Genomic DNA, 18,229 nt, shown 5'->3' on the forward strand with positions numbered 1-18,229 from the left:
CTCTTTTCTCTGTATACATCAATTATCTCGCTCTTGCTGCTGGTGATTCTCTGATCCACCTCTATGCAGACGACACCATCCTGTATACGTCTGGCCCTTCTTTGGACACGGAGTTAACTAACCTCCAGACAAGCTTCAATGCCATTACAACTCTCCTTCTGTGGCCTCCAACTGCTCTAAAATGCAAGTAAAACTAAATGCATGCTCTTCAACCGATCTCTGCACACACCTGCCTGCCCGGCCAGCATCACTACTCTGGACGGTTCTAACTTAGAATATGTGGACAACTACAAATACCTAGGTGTCTGGTTAGACTGTAAACTCTCCTTCCAGACTCACATTAAGCATCTACAATCCAAAATGAAATTTATAATCGGCTTCCTATTTCGCAACAAAGCATCCTTCACTCATGCTTCCAAACATACCCTCGTAAAACTGACTATCCTATCGAGCCTTGACTTCAGCGATGTCAGCTACAAAATAGCCTCCAACACACTACTCAGCAAATTGGATACAATCTATCACAGTGCCATCCGTTTTGTCACCAACGCCCCATATACTACCCACCACTGGGACCTGTATGTTCTCATTGGCTGGCCCTCGCTTCATATTCGTCACCAAACCCATTGGCTCCAGTTCATCTATAAGTCTTTGCTAGGTAAAGTCCCGCCTTAGCTCACTGGTCACCATAACAGCACCCACCCGTAGGACTCGCTCCAACAGGTATATTTCACTGGTCACCCCCAAAGCCAATTCCTCCTTTGGCCACCTTTCCTTCCAGTTCTCTGCTGCCAATGACTGGACCGAACTGCAAAAGTCACTGAAGCTGGAGACTCATATCTCCCTCACTAACTTTAAGCACCAGCTGTCAGAGCAGCTTATTGGCTATTTACAGATGAAATATTTACAGATGGGCTATCTGTAAATAGCCCATCCAACTACCCCATCCCCATACTGTATTTATTTTGCTCCTTTGCACCCCTCTACTTGCACACTCATCTTCTGCACATCTCTCACTCCAGTGTTTAATTGCTATATTGAAGTTTTTCCTAGCCACCGTGCTTCTACACCTGCATTGCTTGCTGTTTGGGGTTTTAGGCTGGGTTTCTGTACAGCACTTTGAGATATCAGCTGATGTACAAAGGGCTATATAAATACATTTGATTTGATATTGTAATTATTTTGCCACTATGGCCTATTTTTTTTGCCTACCTACCTCATTTGCACACACTGTATATAGACTTTTCTATTGTATTATTGACTGTTTTTCTTTATTCCATGTGTAACTCCATGTGTCGCACTGCTTTGCTTTATCTTGGCCAGGTCGCAGTTGTAAATGAGAACTTGTTCTCACCTAGCCTACCTGGTTAAATAAATGTGAAAAAAATAATTAAAAATAGGCTACATGCATTTAAAAAAATTCTGTATGCGAGCCCATAGGCAGTGTGGTTTATATAGGCTACACAGTCAAATTAAACAGACTGATTATATTTAAGTATGTACTGCATTTTTTTGTTTTTTTTGAGTTGCCTAAACTATGTTTTAGAATTCACAGGCAATACCACATATTTTAGGTTGGGGGGAAAAGTTGATGCAAAACATGTTCAAACATTCTGCTGACAGGTCGACAACAATTAGTTTCTGAAAGAAAAAACAATGGCCATCACATTCCTTCGCCAAATAAAGCATAAGTTACTGCAAACAATTAAACTGGTAGCGTATGTAAAATATTTGACAATATGGGTAGACTATAATATTGCTGTTTGATAGGAGCACAGAGTGCTTAAGTATCTATACCAAGGCAGGAGATTGTGTTTCTATCTATTGATAAAATATTCAACAACAATTCATCTTTTGCATAGATGTGTTGGCTGTATGTGTCCGCTGCAGTCATTTAACTGTGGCACTGCCACAACGGAAATAAAAATATCAAACAATATTTCTGTCGAGACGAACTTTGAAGATGCTATAACAGTCGACATGTACTTTTCCTCTGCAAACAAAACAAGTAATGAATAGAAAAAAATTGACAACCCCATAGCAGAACAGTATCTATAGTGGACTAAAATATAAATGCAACAATTTTAAGCACTGGGTCTCGACCCCGCCCTGTGCAACTGGGTCTTGGACATTCTTACGGGCCGCCCCCAGGTGGTGAGGGTAGAATACATCTCCACCCTGCTGATCATCAACACTGGGGCCCCACAAGCGTGCGTTCTCAGCCCTCTCCTGTACTCCCCTGTACTCACCCATGACTGCGTGGCCATGCACACCTCCATCTCATCAAGTTTGCAGATGACACTACAATGGTAGGCTTGATTACCAACAACGACGACGACGAGACTGCCTACAGGGAGGAGGTGAGGGCCCTCGGAGTGTGGTGTCAGGAAAATAACCTCACATTCAACGTCAACAAAACAAAATAGATGATCGTGGACTTCAGGAAACAGCAGAGGGATCACACCCCTATCCACATCGACGGGACAGTAGTAGAGAAGGTGGAAAGTTAAGTTCCTCGGCGTACACATCACGGACAAACTGAAATGGTTCACCCACACAGACAGAATGGTAGAAGGCTCAACAGCGCCTCTTCAACCCCAGGAGGCTGAAGAAATTTGGCTTGTCACCAAAAAAAAACTCTCAAACTTTTAGATGCACAATCGAGAGCATCCTGTTGGGCTGTATCACCGCCTGGTACGGCAACTGTCCCGCCCACAACCGCAAGGCTCTCCAGAGGGTAGTGAAGTCTCCACAATGCATCACCGGGGCAAACTACCTGCCCTCCAGAACACCTACACCACCCGATGTCACGGGAAGGCCAAAAAGATCATCAAGGACAACAACCACCCAAGCCACTGCTTGTTCACCCCGCTATCATCCAGAAGACGAGGTTAGTACAGGTGCAAAGCTGGGACCGAGAGACTGAAAAGAGCTTCTATCTCAAGGCCATCACTGTTAATGTTAGCCACTGTTTGAGTGGCTGCTGCCAACATACTGACTCAAATCTCTAGCCACTTTAATAATTAAAAATGGGATGTAATAAACATTATAATGTACATATTCTTATTCATTCCTTTACACTTGTGTATAAGATAGTTGTGAAATTGTTAGATTACTTATTAGATATTACTGCTGTTACACACGCCTCTATGAAGAGGGGACGCAACACCCTGCTACTCAACTCTCCGTGAAGTGAAAGGGGTATGGACTGTTGGTGCGAGTAAGGATGACAAAAGGCAGAGAATTGTACCGTTTACAAGGAATTTATTCCGTCACACAGTCATTTTGGGGAAAAGGGGCTGGACGGCACCAAAGTAAAGAAAGTAAATATTAAAGCCTCCTCTCCTACCATACCTGCCTACCCACTACTTACCTAACAAAGCACCACCTGGTGCCCTAACCAAAATACAGGGGGTGGTCCGCCCAGGTCTTACCTAGTGTGCCTAGACAGTGACTATACTACAGGTATGTGCCTAAGCACTCTCTTGGTGCCTACCCCTTCCCCCCTGGGAACAAATGAAACAGAATAACACAAACAATTTCAATAATCAAAACACTACATCCTATTGACACACAACAGACATAACCAATCACCTCCCTCAGCAACAACTAACATAGTACATACCAAATCTCTTTCTGAGAAACAACCAACATATGCTATAACTCTCAGCAATCACTCTCAGCAGTGATCTTGCTCTCAGCAATGACCTCCCAGCAATAATCTCTCTTCTGAACAGAACACTGGCTTTTATATAGCCTCAGAGGGCATTTGTAATTGGAGACAGCTGCGTCCTGACGAGGGGGCGGGGTCAGCTCTCCAAGTAGCCATGAAGTCGACCAATCAAATACAATCTTAAAATGTTACTAAGTGTGCAAACATTTGAATTTAAATCTTACCATCAAAATATTCCTCTTCTGCACTGAGGCAAAATCATCAATGTCATCATCATAGGACATGTTTCCCCACGTCATGATTTATACTCATGTTGGCCAGACCACTCAAATTTCCTGTGACATGGAAGACCTCAGGAAGCTTTTGATGCGCTTTCATTTTGAAAATCTCCTCTCTGCCGATGCTACTGTTACTGGTAGGGCGACTGCAATTCTTAGTGCTATCCAAAGGTTAGGAAAGAGTTCCTCCAGGTTTTTCTCACAGAGAAAGGAAAGCAGCTCAAAAAGGCAGTCATCTTATCTGATGGCAGATCAGGTCAATTCTGAATCTTGTGTGCCAGATTCATTCCACTGATGTCACAGTCATCTCTGTTTTCAACTTCCATGCAGTGGGCCTTTTAAAATACTCCCTGGACATCTGAAAGGCAGTGCAGCACTCCATATTTGGTTTTCACCTGGTTGAGTCTTTCAAATCTCTCATCCATTGATATCACAGCAGAGTCGACCACAATGTTAAAGTAGTTGACTTCAAGGTTTTTCAGTGCATCAGTCACTGGTTCACTAGGACATGCAAAGCTGAAATGTCTCCTGCTGTTTCTCAGTCTTTTCTCTTTCAGATCAGCCTCCACATGGATTTCTTCACAACGCTTTTGGCTGTTGTCAGGGGCTCAGACAATCCAGTTTCACCGTATGTAGTGAGGGAGGCCTTTGCATTTGAGATTAAATTCACTGCGATATTCAACTGCATTGAGGCGGATTGGAGGAGCTTGTTCACCACGTTTGTCATTGTCAGTATCTCGCACCATACGACACAGCAAATCAAGAAGCCGTAGTACCCAACTTCCTCTGTAAGTGCTTCTGCCTCCACTTTGGCCACAGGATCGTTGATCGTCTGTCTGGCTTCCAGTAATGCCTCCCAAACCTCAGAAGCCTAATACCTGATTGCATGAACAGTTTGGAGCCAACTCTCCCATCTTGTCACTCCATGACCTCACGGTTATGTTCCCGTGTTTCTTCAAAACAATCCATCTTTGTGTGGCAGCTGAAAAGAAGGTGAAGAGCTTTTGCACATGCCCAAAAAACCCAACTGCATCTTTTAAAGATTTGGCAGCATCTGCAATGACAAGGTTTAGAGTAGGTGCTCCACATGAGACGAACACAGCTCTGGGATTTTTTTTCAGCAGTCTGGCTTGTACTCCTTGGTGCTTGCCCTTCATGTTGGCCACATTATCATAAGCTTGTCCTCTGCTTTCTTCAAATGGAATCTTGAGCTCATTCAGCTTATCTAAGACGACAGTGGACAGATTGAAGCCGGTTGTAACCTCAACATTCACAAAGCCAAGGATGTGCTCCTTGATCTCTGGCTTTCCCTTTAAAGCTACACTTCTCAGAATAATGGACATTTGCTCCTGGTGACTAATGTCAGGTGTACAGTCCAAGATAATGGAGAAGTACTTAGAGTCTCTTACTTGATTCACTATTGCTTCCAGAATCTTGTCACTCACAATCTGTATCAGCTCATTCTGTGTGTGCCTCCCAAGGTAATGAGCATGTGTTTCTTCATCTTTAATTTTGCTGAAATGATTTTCCATAGCGGGGTCAAATTTGACCAGTAATTCAACCTCTTTTAGGAAGTTTCCATTATCTGGTTGGAAGAGTTTGTCTGATGAACCCCTGACTGCTAGGTTTCTTTCAGCCAGAAACTGGGTGGTACTTTTTAAATGTGTAAGGACATCCCACAATTCCTTTCCTTCAGCCTCAAATGATAATTGGTATCTGGTCAAGAGTCTGTCCCCGACTTAGGCGCAGATCAAGTTCTCTCCACTTAATCATATTGTTTGTGTTCAGGACTACCCTCATGGTTTCAGAATGGTGTTGATATTTGACCAGTCATTCACATCTTCCTTTATTATTTTGTAGAAAAGAGCTTACAGCAAAAACAATACACAGCGTTGTTTATGATTGAGTATGAAAGCCAGCTCCTGGTAATCTTTTCCCCATTTGACAGCCGTCTCTGTAATATGCCTGAATGGAAACCTCTTCTAGACTTGTCATTACGGTACGAAAAATCCAGTCCTGCCTGTACTTCACCTGGGTCTGTGTTAGTATTTGCTGAAGCTGCCAGTACTGGGTCTGTGCTTGTACTGGCTGATGATCCAGCATCTCCTCTACTGACAAACTTAAGCATAGCACCTGTAAATTATCGATAACAATATTATTAATTTTATCAGCTGCATCAAGTCCACTCCAACTGGCTCCCCCAGATTTCCATTTATACATTTTCAAATATACAATACTATGGCTTGGCTGAATAGTTGACGGTTATTATTATTATTAGATGTGCATCCATATTGCCCAGTTTGCTCAGCTAATCAACATTTACAATTCAATATATAAATCAATAGTCAATGTCAATCCATTGCTTTCCATCTTTCATTAGTCCAGAGTTGTAACTAAATCTTGACTGCGAGACTAGATAATCATTGTCTTGTTTTAAAATGACGTGCGCCTATGAGGAGTGCCATCACACTCATATTGTCTGGACTGGAAACTTGCGCTTTCCAGCAGCAACCTCTGTGGAGAGGTTGCTGCAGGAAAGCGCAAGTTTCATTTCGTGCATGTTCACGCGCAACGTGCTTATCTTTTCCGAGCTGCAGTTTATAAACACCATTGTCATTTATCAAACGTAATAAATAGTTGTTTTTCACTCACTTTTGTCAGGCACAAATTCACAGAACACAGCCCTGGAAGTGGCTGGAGAGCAAGCAAGACAGACAGACCAAGAGATGCACTGCCCAGTTAGGTTAGCAAGACAGACTAAAGAGATGCACTGCAAGCTAGCACATCAACTTAACGTTACTGTTATTTGCTGTCCCCGCAATTCACTCTCATGGTATTTTTTCTTTCTCTGTTTCGTGACCAGATGGATAGTTGCGCTTCTTCCACTCATCCAAGTTGTAAACATTGACACCCGCTTTGACACGGGGGGAGGGAGGCGGGGCCCTTGCGTAATTTGCGGGGCCCTATGCAATTTGCGTAGTGAGCGTATAGGGCCGCCCGGCTCTGCCTGCAGTCAGCATGCCAATTGCTTGCTCCCTCAAAACTGAAGACATCTGTGGCATTGTGTTGTGACAAAACAGCACATTTGTGGCATTTTGTCACAAACACAAGGTACACCTGTGTATTGATCATGCTGTTTAATCAGCTTCTTGATATGCCATACCTTTCAGGTGGATGGATATCTTGCCAAGGAGAAATGCTCACTGACAGGGACGTAAACAAATTTGTGCACAACTTTTTGTTTGCATGGAACATTCCTAGCATCTTATTTCAGCTCATGAAACCAATACTTTACATGTTGCGTTTATATTTTTGTTCAGAATATTTACCTAGTTGGCTTGTTGTTGTGTGCTCTATGCGAGATAGATATTCCTAAATTATATTCCTAAAATATTCCTTCAATTTAAGAGCACTATAGGAAACATGCATTTTGACAAGCAGTCAATGCACAACAATTCTTGTAAACACTGGGAAAACAGCAGTTTTAATGGCCTTTGTTACGAGGCAGTGGTGGAAAAAGTTCCCAATTGTCATACTTGAATTAAAGTAATACGATACCTTAATAGAAAATGACTCAAGTAAAAGTCACGTCATCCAGTAAAATCCGATTTTAAGTACCTTGGCATCATACTTGATTCCAACCTCTCTTTTAAAAAGCATGTGAAAAGGGTAATTCAAATAACTAAATTCAACCTAGCTAAATTCCGATTTATACGAAATTGTTTGACTACAGAGGTAGCAAAACTGTACTTCAACTCTATGATACTTCCCCACTTAACATACTGCTTGACTAGTTGGGCCCAAGCTTGCTGTACAACATTAAAACCTATTCAGTCTGTCTACAAACAGGCTCTCAAAGTGCTTGATAGGAAGCCCAATAGCCATCATCATTGTCACATCCTTAGAAAGCATGAGCTCTTGAGTTGGGAAAATCTTGTGCAATACACCGACGCATGTCTTGTATTCAAGATCCTTAATGGCCTGGCTCCCCCTCCACTCAATATTTTTGTTAAACAGAAAACCCAGACATATGGCAGCAGATCCACAAGGTCTGCCATGAGAGGTGACTGTATAGTTCCCCTAAGGAAAAGCACCTTTAGTAAATCTGCATTCGCTGTGAGAGCTTCCCATGTCTGGAATACACTGCCATCAGACACACATAACTGCACCGCATATCACACTTTCACAAAATGCTTGAAGACATGGCTAAAGGTCAATCAGATTTGTGAACATGGTCCCTAGCTGTGTGTTGCCAATTTTGATGTCTGTTGTCTGTAGCTTGTGAGGTGTGGAAACACTGTTGCTTTTATGAATTTTGTCTTGCTGCTTTTTGTTCTATGTTGCTCTGTCTGTATGCTACGTCTTGCTTGTCCTATGTTTCTCTGTCTGTATGCTATGTCTTGCTTGTCCTATGTTGCTATGTCTTGCTTGTTCCATGTTACTATTGTCTATATTGTAATTGTTTTTAATAACCTGCCCAGGGACTGCGGTTGAAAATTAGCCGGCTGGCTAAAACCGGCACTTTTACTGAAACGTTGATTAATGTGCACTGTCCCTGTAAAAATAAAAAATAAACTCAAACTCAACTCAACTACTGGAGTAAAAGTCTAAAAGTATTTGATTTTAAATATACTTAAGTATCAAAAGTTATATTAAGCAAACTAGACGGCTCCATTTTCTTGTTTATTTATTAGCCTGGGCACACTACAACATTCAGACATAATTTACAAAACAAAGCATGTGTTTATTAGTGAGTCCACCAGATCAGAGGCAGTAGGGATGACCAGAGATATTCTCTTGATAAGTGTGTGAATTGGACCATTTTCCTGTCCTCCTAAGCATTCAAAATGTAACAAGTACATTTGGGTGTCAGGGAAAAATGTATGGAGTGAAAACTACATTCTTTTCTTTAGGAATGTTGTTGTCAAGTATAAATACAAAAGTACAGATACTGCAAAACAATTGCTTAGTATTTTTACACCACTGAAAAGAGAGCGATCTCAGATTCTCCTAAATATGCGTGACCTGCACCATTTTAAACCAAGAGTTTTTAAGCAGTTTCATAATTAAGCAGGTTACTTAATTTTCCCTGAGTGCATAGGGAAGAGTAGGGCTAAATGTAACATGGGTCAATTGTAGGGTAACTTGGGAGTAAAAAAAAAAAATGCCACCCTAGCTCAAAATAATTTTTGGGGAGTGATGGGGCAGATTACATTTTTTGTTGAGCAAGAGAAGTGGCAACCAGGGAAAGTGTTTGGGGGGAGGGGGGATTGTGACAAAGTGGTTTATGTGAGAAGTACAGGCAGAGGCCGTGTTACCCAAGTGACCCTAACAGGTAGACCTACATTCTATTTACTGTATTTATGCAAGTTTTAAATAGGATACTAACTAGTTAAAATACTACATTTGGGATCTAGGCAATTTACCCAATTTATTTATTTCTAGCCACTATGCTGTATTAATTGGGCTACAGGTGATACTGCTTATAGCATACCTGATAATATGGATCATACATAGGCTATATGCATGGACCAATATGTTAAAATAACCTTTACGTCCTTTCCCCCCCCCCACTGCATTTTTGTTTTCTCCAGAGGAAACACTAGGCTGTAGCATTTACTTTTAAATTGTTTTGAATATATAATTAATCTTGCAGAATGCAAGGACAGTGTATGGCACTCACTATAGTCAGCATGCATATTTAAATAGAAAAAGTCATGGCAAAATATCAAAACATTCCACCCACACCTACACAGAATTGTGATAAAATTGACCATTGCTTTTTATTTTTAGAAAGTTCCATAGACTAATTCAAATAGTTCCAAATTATACAACAAATAAATGGTGTTATTGTCACCATAGTGAATGATGCCATTTTTCAGGCGAGGCTATAATCCTAGTTCATACACACCAAGTTTGAGGAAGGCTTTAATGGAAAACATGCATGTGTATGGTATGCGCCATGTTTATAAATCTCAATATTTTTTAGACGTACATATTCTTTTTTACTTTGAAATTTACACAACAGATATAAAAAGAGGCCCATCCTAGCAAAACTGGAATTGTATTCAAATCAATGCAATTGGAATGTACTCAAACCTAGAGAGAAATCTTTTGGTGTATGATCCTTTTCAGTCCTTACCTTCTCCTTCATTCTCTCAAACGTCCCTCCCTGGGACATAACCATTTTCAAGTTAGTGTCGAACACCATACCAGAAGTATCTGGGGGGAAAGAGAGAATAGATTGCTTGAAAAAATAAATGTGGATTTGGAATCTCAGTTTTTTGCTGATGCATAAGAACATCATTTGTTCAAACAAAGATCTCCTCATACCTAGTCATTCCTGTACATTCAAAGGTATTTGTGTTGAAAGTCAACCATGGCTGAGAACACAGGGATTGTCATAAATCATGTGGAACAGACGACAGGAGGACTTGGACATTTCCTTACTGGGTGAATAATGAGAAGATGCTTGCTTGATGACCTCTTAAGTAGAATATGCACTTGTTTTACAACTTTTTTAATAAGGTGCTTGAGGACTAGGCCTAAAGATTTTACATCACTTCTATGGGCTTTATTTAGGATAGAACCAAAAATAACTAAGCCTAGAGAAATGAAACTTGTCTTCAGAAATCTTAGCATCTGGACTGGCCCAAAATGATCTGAGATCTGCATTGAATTTGAACCGGTTATAACGGATGTACAGTTCTAGAAACAGAATGAGTCAGCAAAGCAGGGGTTTACGCATCAGAAGGATAAGAATACCGCCCTAAACAAAATAATCTCAATAAGATGAGAAACAGATGGATTGCTGCAACCCAAAGACATGTGGCATGAGCAAAGAATGCCAGAGGACAGTTTTGCAGTACTCTGCAACAGCCTTAATGGATGGCTTTATTTCAGAAAGTTCATGAAATAGCCTAACTTTATCTTAGAAAAGTTTGAACCTTTAAAAGGGTATATACTATCCAATGTGGACTGCATGAATGTCAGTTCAAATTGCTGTCCATCTCTCTCAACTATTGTATTTGAAAGGATCCATTCTACCTCAATAAGATGTCTTGGAATGTATCATTTCCAAAAGTGGTTCTGGCCAAAAGCAGCAGTGGCAACGATGTTTGGTCTGAGACAGTCAATGTTTTTTTGTCTACAGTACAATAGCAGAGCAGGAAAATCTGATGGGACTTCCACCATGCAACCTCCAGATATTAAAATAGAAATTTGCCAGGAGTTCATAGCTTTGAGTAGGGACGTCAAATGTTCAGCCCCTATGGACGCTCTTCTCGAGCACCTGGTTAAATTGTACAGAAAAAAAAACCTCTCTAAATGGTTAAATTTGAAATGTGATTGGGGTATAAAAAAATTTGCCTTTATTTAAAATTAACCCCTGAAACTTATCCAAAATGCTGCAGCCCGCCTGGTGTTCAACCTTCAATGTCACCCAGCTCTTCTGCACACTTCACTGGCTTCCAGTCAAAGCTCACATCCACTTCAAGACCAAGGTATTTGCCTATGGAGCAGCAAGAGGAACTAAGATGTGTCTTAAAGATGAATGCACTAACTAAGACGCTCTGCAGAACAGTGTCTGCTAAATGACTAAAATGTAAATTAAGATAATTATTTTGCCATATCTAATTAATGTATAATTACTCTACTTTCCATTGATGTGGACAGTAGGTGTTACTACATTACACAAGCTGATGTTTTGACATCAAATTGGGGGGGGGGAAATTACACATGCTTTTTTACCTCAGATTGGTGATGTTACTACAAAAGTTTATAGTTAACACAATGACAAGATCAATTGCTTAAAGCAGATCAATATCTTGTGTACTATTGATTGTCATAATTCATGATGGTCACTCTATAAAAAGTCGCTGGCCACACACAAATACACGGATTTCAAGGTCTAACCTTCACTTACATAGAAGCCAACTGTAATCACGTCATATCGTATGGCGGGTCGTGATTCGTTGGAGAAAAAGTAGTTTGTTCCCTTTTCCGTGATGGCAGCTTCACGAAATCAACATCCCAAAATATAGATAGAATTTATAGAAGGCTTCTATCTAACCAACCATGTATAGGTTATTCCAAGTTTCCGTGTGGCCTTTGAATAGCGTTAGTTTAAACAGCACTACACCCAAAACGTTTGCCCCTTGTTCTATTGATTTCAGCGTGATATCCATGGAAGTGATTAACAGGAAAAGTGTTATGCTATACTTACCGCATTGGAGACCCACTTGAAACAAAATGCAACACTTCAACATGTAGTTAGCAGTCTTCTTTAAAATTGTCCTCTAACCAATGATGTACAGATTGTTCCCAGATTCCTTGTGTTTTTTTTTAGCTGTGTTAGTTTTAACAGGATGTGGAACCTCTTGCGTAATTGATTTCAACGGGATAATTGATAGGAGGGATTGAGAAAAAAATTGCATTAGTGTTTCTGTTCTGGTGGCCCCTGTATCAAAATGCAACATTCCAAAAAGTACCTGACTATTCTGCAGGTTGCCCTCCAACCAGTGATGTAAAAATTATATCCAGTTCCCATGTGGTTGAGTTGTGGGGGTTTCAACAGCGCATAAACATGAGTCCAAAAACGTGCTGTGAATGATTTATTTTGATGATATAGGCCTACCAGAAATCACCAAAACAGGTTTGCCCTGCCTACTATGAGATGAGTCTATGGCCTAAACAGACCCACTTGATTAAATCGCAAGTCAATTTGTTGAGTGCTGCTTATTTAGCCTGATGCCAGCTCTGTGTGCTATCATATCAACTCCTTGTCATGCCAAATATGATGTGCCAATTAATGTTTGGCATGACAAGGAGTTGACATGACCAAACATATCTAGGGCTAGGCTATGCTTCTTGCAGGGAGATACAGCAACACAAGTTAGAGCAGCAGATGAAACTTCCACCATTTACAAACATTTATTTAGGAGGACACAATCACTAGGTCAAGGGAGGGCCTGTAAAAATGTGTCCCGATTGACTTAAGTGTCTTTGAGACTCAGCTTCACACATTTAATGGTGCACAATTCAGGAAACCTCTCCACCATTTCCTGGTTGCTAAAATTGTAATAGTTTGCCTAATTTCAGTTTGTGACAAAACGAGCAAGTATAGTGGAGACCATCATTGTACCATGTAAACCGCTGTGAAATATATTTTCCATAACCAAAAATATTGTATTTTCAGCTGCTGTACAAAACTAAAAGACGGAATTTAACGGGAAGCATAGAAATAGTGAACATAGAACAGATCTACCACTTCTTAGACTTGCTTTCAATGAAAATCAAAGATCTATAACTAAAATGTCTATGTGAATTTGGCCGAGGGTCACCCAAAAAGTTACAATGCAACATTAAAATGCAGTCTAACACTGGTTATAGCATTTTCAATGCTCGTTTACCTGTTTTTAAAAACAAATAGCAGAGACGAATGACAGCATACATACCCTTCTGGCTGTTTTTCTTCGCCATGTTGTAACTCCACTAATCCAAAAAGTAAGTAGGTCACAGCTGATAAGTGCCCCAGAGTACAGCTCTTCAAGTCAAAAACAAATCAATAAAAACTATTTCCTAGATATTCAGTTTGAACTAGTTTTCTAAATGGAGACTTCAGCTCTTCATGTGTAGAAATGTTCCTCCTTGATTTCCCCTCAGACAGGATGCCAACAAAGGCTCACAAATCTGGCAGTGGGAGGGGTTAAAGGAGGCAGGGGCAGATCAGGCCTCCACCACGTCGGCTTGGATTCAACTTTTCTTCTCCGTTCTCCCCAAAGTTGATCCAATTCTTTAAAAATGAGACAGAAATAAGGTTACTGTCTTGGGTTGATGTCATAAGCAGAGAGAATTAAAAAGAGTTGCATGAGATGACCTAAGTGAACAGACAGAAAAAACCTAGTAGTTGATAATTAATATTGCCCAACAAATGTACACAAAATAAAATGGTTGTAACATTTAGCATATTCAGAGAAGAACTATTACATTGGTGCTGTTAAGTCTATAACTAGACTATTTTAGGGAAAATGCCTTGAAATGTAGACGACAATGCATGTGCATTGTCTAGAACTGGAAACAGTCATGCACGTTCAAACTATTCCTTTGCTCAAAAGTCATAAAACGTGATGAAAAACATATTTAAATAAATTACTCAGTCTGGGACATCCTTCTAGACACTCTGGACTCAATATTGTACATGGCAGCAGCATATTTTCAGTTTCGCTAAAATGCAGTCGAAGAAACCTTTTAATCATGATTTAGTTCAGTTCCTCTGGGTGAGTTAAACCTGAGCTAGACATGCGGCATGTGATGCAGTTTTAAAATAATTTAACTAAACTAATAACTATTAAACCCTCCAAAACAAATCATATGAAGGCCTACAAATCTTTGAGTACAGTTACATGCACTCAATAATACGTTTGTGGATAGCCAGATTAATAATGGTTAAAAACGTTTTCATGCTTTGGAAGATTAACAATTTCACCAATAATCCTGTCTACATGGACACATCTGAAATCAGGCTACCTGATGGGACTTAAATAAATGTAGAAAATCACCCATCAAAATAAACGTTCTACCACAGCTACAATGTTATTTTTGCAAAGCCTATTCGATTCCGAGTTGGACATATAAAGTTTGCATGTGAAAACTATTTCTAAGATGCATACTTAGTGAAGTGAGTTCGGGGGAAAAACTATGTGCATTAGAGGAAGGAATGTGCTACCGGTGCAGGCACATTCAAATACACTTCTGGAACGCTGATTAAGGTGTTTACATGTCCTAATAATTAGAAAGATTGCTCTTAAAAACAGGTGTTTAAAATCGGCGTATGCTTACTTCGATTTGAACTTTAAGCTGATTAAGATAAGCAGAGTAAGGCGTTTACGTGACCAACGTCATACTCGGCCATTTGACATAATCAATTTAATATTGAATTAGTGTGAATGTAAACGTACTCTGAGATCATGTTGAATTTGTATTAGAGTAGGTAGTTAGGATTTTTCAAAAATCAGACATACAGATAGCTTGTCACAATGAAGTTTTAGCAATACATATTGACACTAGCCAATATGCCAAGTTAACTTGCTGACAGACGCCATGTCCATAATCAGTTTGATCATGCCAAGTACTTGAGAACCTTGAACACCACCCTCAGCAAACTGTGGAGTCATTTATGGGCCAGCTGTTTCCCACTTAGGTTTCCATTTGACTCAGCAGTCCTGGAAAGGGAAACTTAAACTATGCAAATCCACACCAATCCACACCCTTTTCATTATCCCTTCATGTCACAGTCAGGCACTCATTTCATAGCATGCCACCACACCTTTAAACACATCTAACCATAAGCACTGTCAACAAGTAAGCCAAGACATGGACACGTTGTGTTTATCAAGAGGGATGGTGCTAGTAGGTTACACACCATGTGTTGATTTAGGCAAAACACTGAATTGGACCAGGCAATACATATTTAATTAATTAGCCTCGATTCTAAAACCTGAAGAAGTTTAGACTAGCAAATTTATGAAACTGTAATAAGATGTCCTTTGGAAGCCTGAGACAAATCACACAAGATGTTGGCAACCCACTGTCTTGTGAACAGCATTGTAGTTCAATCAGTGCTGCAGGGTCTTGACTCACAAAACACACAGATAAAGGGCACAATCTGGAAATTTGGGCCTGTGTTGTTCAAAGTTGTTAGGACTGCAGAGACTACAAATTATACCACACGAGACTCAATGACGCCAGGCTGTGTGCTTCCTTATGAATAGACCTAATAAATGTTGGAAATGATTATGTTTAGAATCTGGGCAGATTTTTAAGTTCTGTGTGTAACCAAAAAGGACACCACACTGTAAGTACGTTTACATGAACACTAATAAATCGATATTCAACTAACTATGGCAGAGTATGGTATCAGTCATGTAAACACCTTACTCTGCTTATCTTAATTGGCTTAAGGTAATAATCGAAGTAAGCATACACCGATTAAATCACTTGGTTTTCTGATCAATCTTTCGAATTATTAGAACATGTAAACAGCTTAATTGGAGTTCCAGTAGCGCAAACCTCCCTCTTATGCAGGAATGAAGTGAAGATTTTTTAGGTATTCATCTTACAGTTTTCACATACAAACCTTATGTCCGAACTCAGAATCAAAAAGTATTCGCAAAAATAACATGGTCACTATGGCATAAAGTTTATTTTGATTAGCAATTTTCTGCATTTATCAAAAGTCCCATCATCAGTAGCCTGATTTCAGAGGTGTCCATGTAAACATGATTATTATTCAAAGTTCTGGGACACTGTAAAGTCCATGGAGAATAAGAACACCTCCTCCCAGCTGCCTACTGCATCTACTACTGCCTACTACTGAATTTCAATAAGCATTTTTCTACAGCTGGCCATGCTTTCCACCTGGCTACCCCGGTGACAGCTCTGCACCCCACAAAGCAACATGCCCAAGCCCCCCCATTTCTCCTTCACCCAAATCCAGATAGCTGATGTTCTTGAAGCACTGCAAAATGTGGACCCCTACAAATCAGCTGGTCAAGACAATCTGGACCCTCTCTTTCTAAAATTATCCGCCGCAATTGTTGCAAACCCTATTACTAGCCTGTTCAACCTCTTTCATATCGTCTGAGATCCCCAGAGATTGGAAAGCTGCCGCGGTCATCCCCCTCTTCAAGGGGGGGGAGACACTCTAGACCCAAACTGTTACAGGCCTATATCTATCCTACCCCGCCTTACCAAGGTCTTCGAAAGTCAAGTTAAGAAAGAGATCACCGACCATTTCGAATCCCACTCTACCTTCTCCACTATCCAATCTGGTTTCCGAGCCGGTCATGGGTGCACCTTAGCCACGCTCAAGGTCCTAAACGATATCATAACCACCATCGATAAAAGACAATACTGTACAGCAGTCTTCATCGACCTGCCCAAATCGGAGGGGCTGTTGTCCGGACCTCTGGCAGTCTATGGGGGTGCCACAGGGTTCAATTTTCGGGATGACTTTTCTCTGTATACATCAAACCGCTACGCCGACAACACCATTCTGTATACTTCTGGCCCTTCTTTGGACACTTAACTCACCTTCAGACGAGCTTCAATGCCATACAACTCTCCTTCCATGGCCTCCAACTGCTCTTAAATGCATGCACTTCGACCGATCGCTGCCCGCCCGTCCAGCATCACTACTCTGGACGGTTCTGACTTAGAATATGTGGAAAACTACAAATACCTAGGTGTCTGGTTAGACTAAACTCTCCTTCCAGACTCACATTAAGCATCTCCAATCCAAAATTAAATCTAGAATTAGCTTCCTATTTCGCAACAAAGCATCCTTCACTCATGCTGCCAAACATACCCTTGTAAAACTGACCATCCTACCGATCCTTGACTTCGGCGATGTCATTTACAAAATAGCCTCCAACACTCTCCTCAAAAAATTGGATACAGTCTATCACAGTGCCATCCGTTGTCACCACAGCCCCATATACTATCCACCACTGCGACATGTATACTCCAGGTTGCTGGCCTTCGCTAAACACATAGTCCATCTGTAAATATCCCACCCAACTACCTCATCCTCATATTGTTTTTTTCCCTTTTCGTTTTGTGCTCCTTTGCACCCCAGTAGCTCTACTTGCACATTCATCTTCTGCACATCTATCACTCCAGTGTTTAATTGCTAAATTGTAATTATTTTGTGCTCACTGACCCAACCAACCAAACCACTTTAGAGATTAATAGCATGTAATGAATGAGTAGACCATTTGATTTGTTTTTTAAATCCCTTCCCAAACCATTGTTACATTCCTTTGTGGGCTTCCACAGCAAGGCACTTAGTTAACACATCTGATATATTAGTCTCTTGCAGACAATACCTCTCAGTAAAGGTAAGGAAACATGTTATTTGGGTAAACTACCCCTTTAAAACACTTTGCATCCCAATAGTAATTACGTTCCTCTGCGCCAGCTTCTGGAAAAGACCATCTGAAACTAACGTGACCTACTTCTAGGGAGCAAAAAAGCAAACATTTGACAAATTAGTTTGTCAAGTCCCAAGAGGTAACGTTAGCTAATGTTGCCTCAAAACTCATTTTTACCATCTATGTGACTGCATCTTAGCTACGCCTTTCCTGGCTAGCCTACCCCATTTGCAATGTCTAATTTTATGCATTGCCCACTAATTAGCTACTGTAACTCACTTAGCTAATTATGTACATTACTGGCCATTGTGCATTTATTTAGTTAGCTAACGTTAACTAGCCGACCG

The 18,229-nt window shown here is 40.6% G+C and overlaps 1 protein-coding gene across 5 annotated transcripts in view; it reads right to left on the reverse strand.

Moving 5' to 3' along the window:
• LOC118360788 (spermatogenesis-associated serine-rich protein 2-like) overlaps nt 1-18,229 on the reverse strand; it is a 49,025-nt gene that overhangs the window by 13,269 nt on the left and 17,527 nt on the right. For all 5 annotated transcript variants that reach the window (XM_035740208.2, XM_035740206.2, XM_052485095.1 and 2 more), the window contains 2 exons: nt 13,407-13,744; nt 10,094-10,173 (listed from right to left, as the gene is read on the reverse strand). In XM_035740208.2, coding sequence (XP_035596101.1) covers nt 10,094-10,173; nt 13,407-13,431 — 105 coding nt within the window. In that variant the 5' untranslated portion in view covers nt 13,432-13,744. The remainder of the gene's footprint in view (nt 1-10,093; nt 10,174-13,406; nt 13,745-18,229) is intronic.

The sequence above is a fragment of the Oncorhynchus keta genome, chromosome 28 (genome assembly GCF_023373465.1).
Source record: "Oncorhynchus keta strain PuntledgeMale-10-30-2019 chromosome 28, Oket_V2, whole genome shotgun sequence".
Taxonomy (NCBI): domain Eukaryota; kingdom Metazoa; phylum Chordata; class Actinopteri; order Salmoniformes; family Salmonidae; genus Oncorhynchus; species Oncorhynchus keta.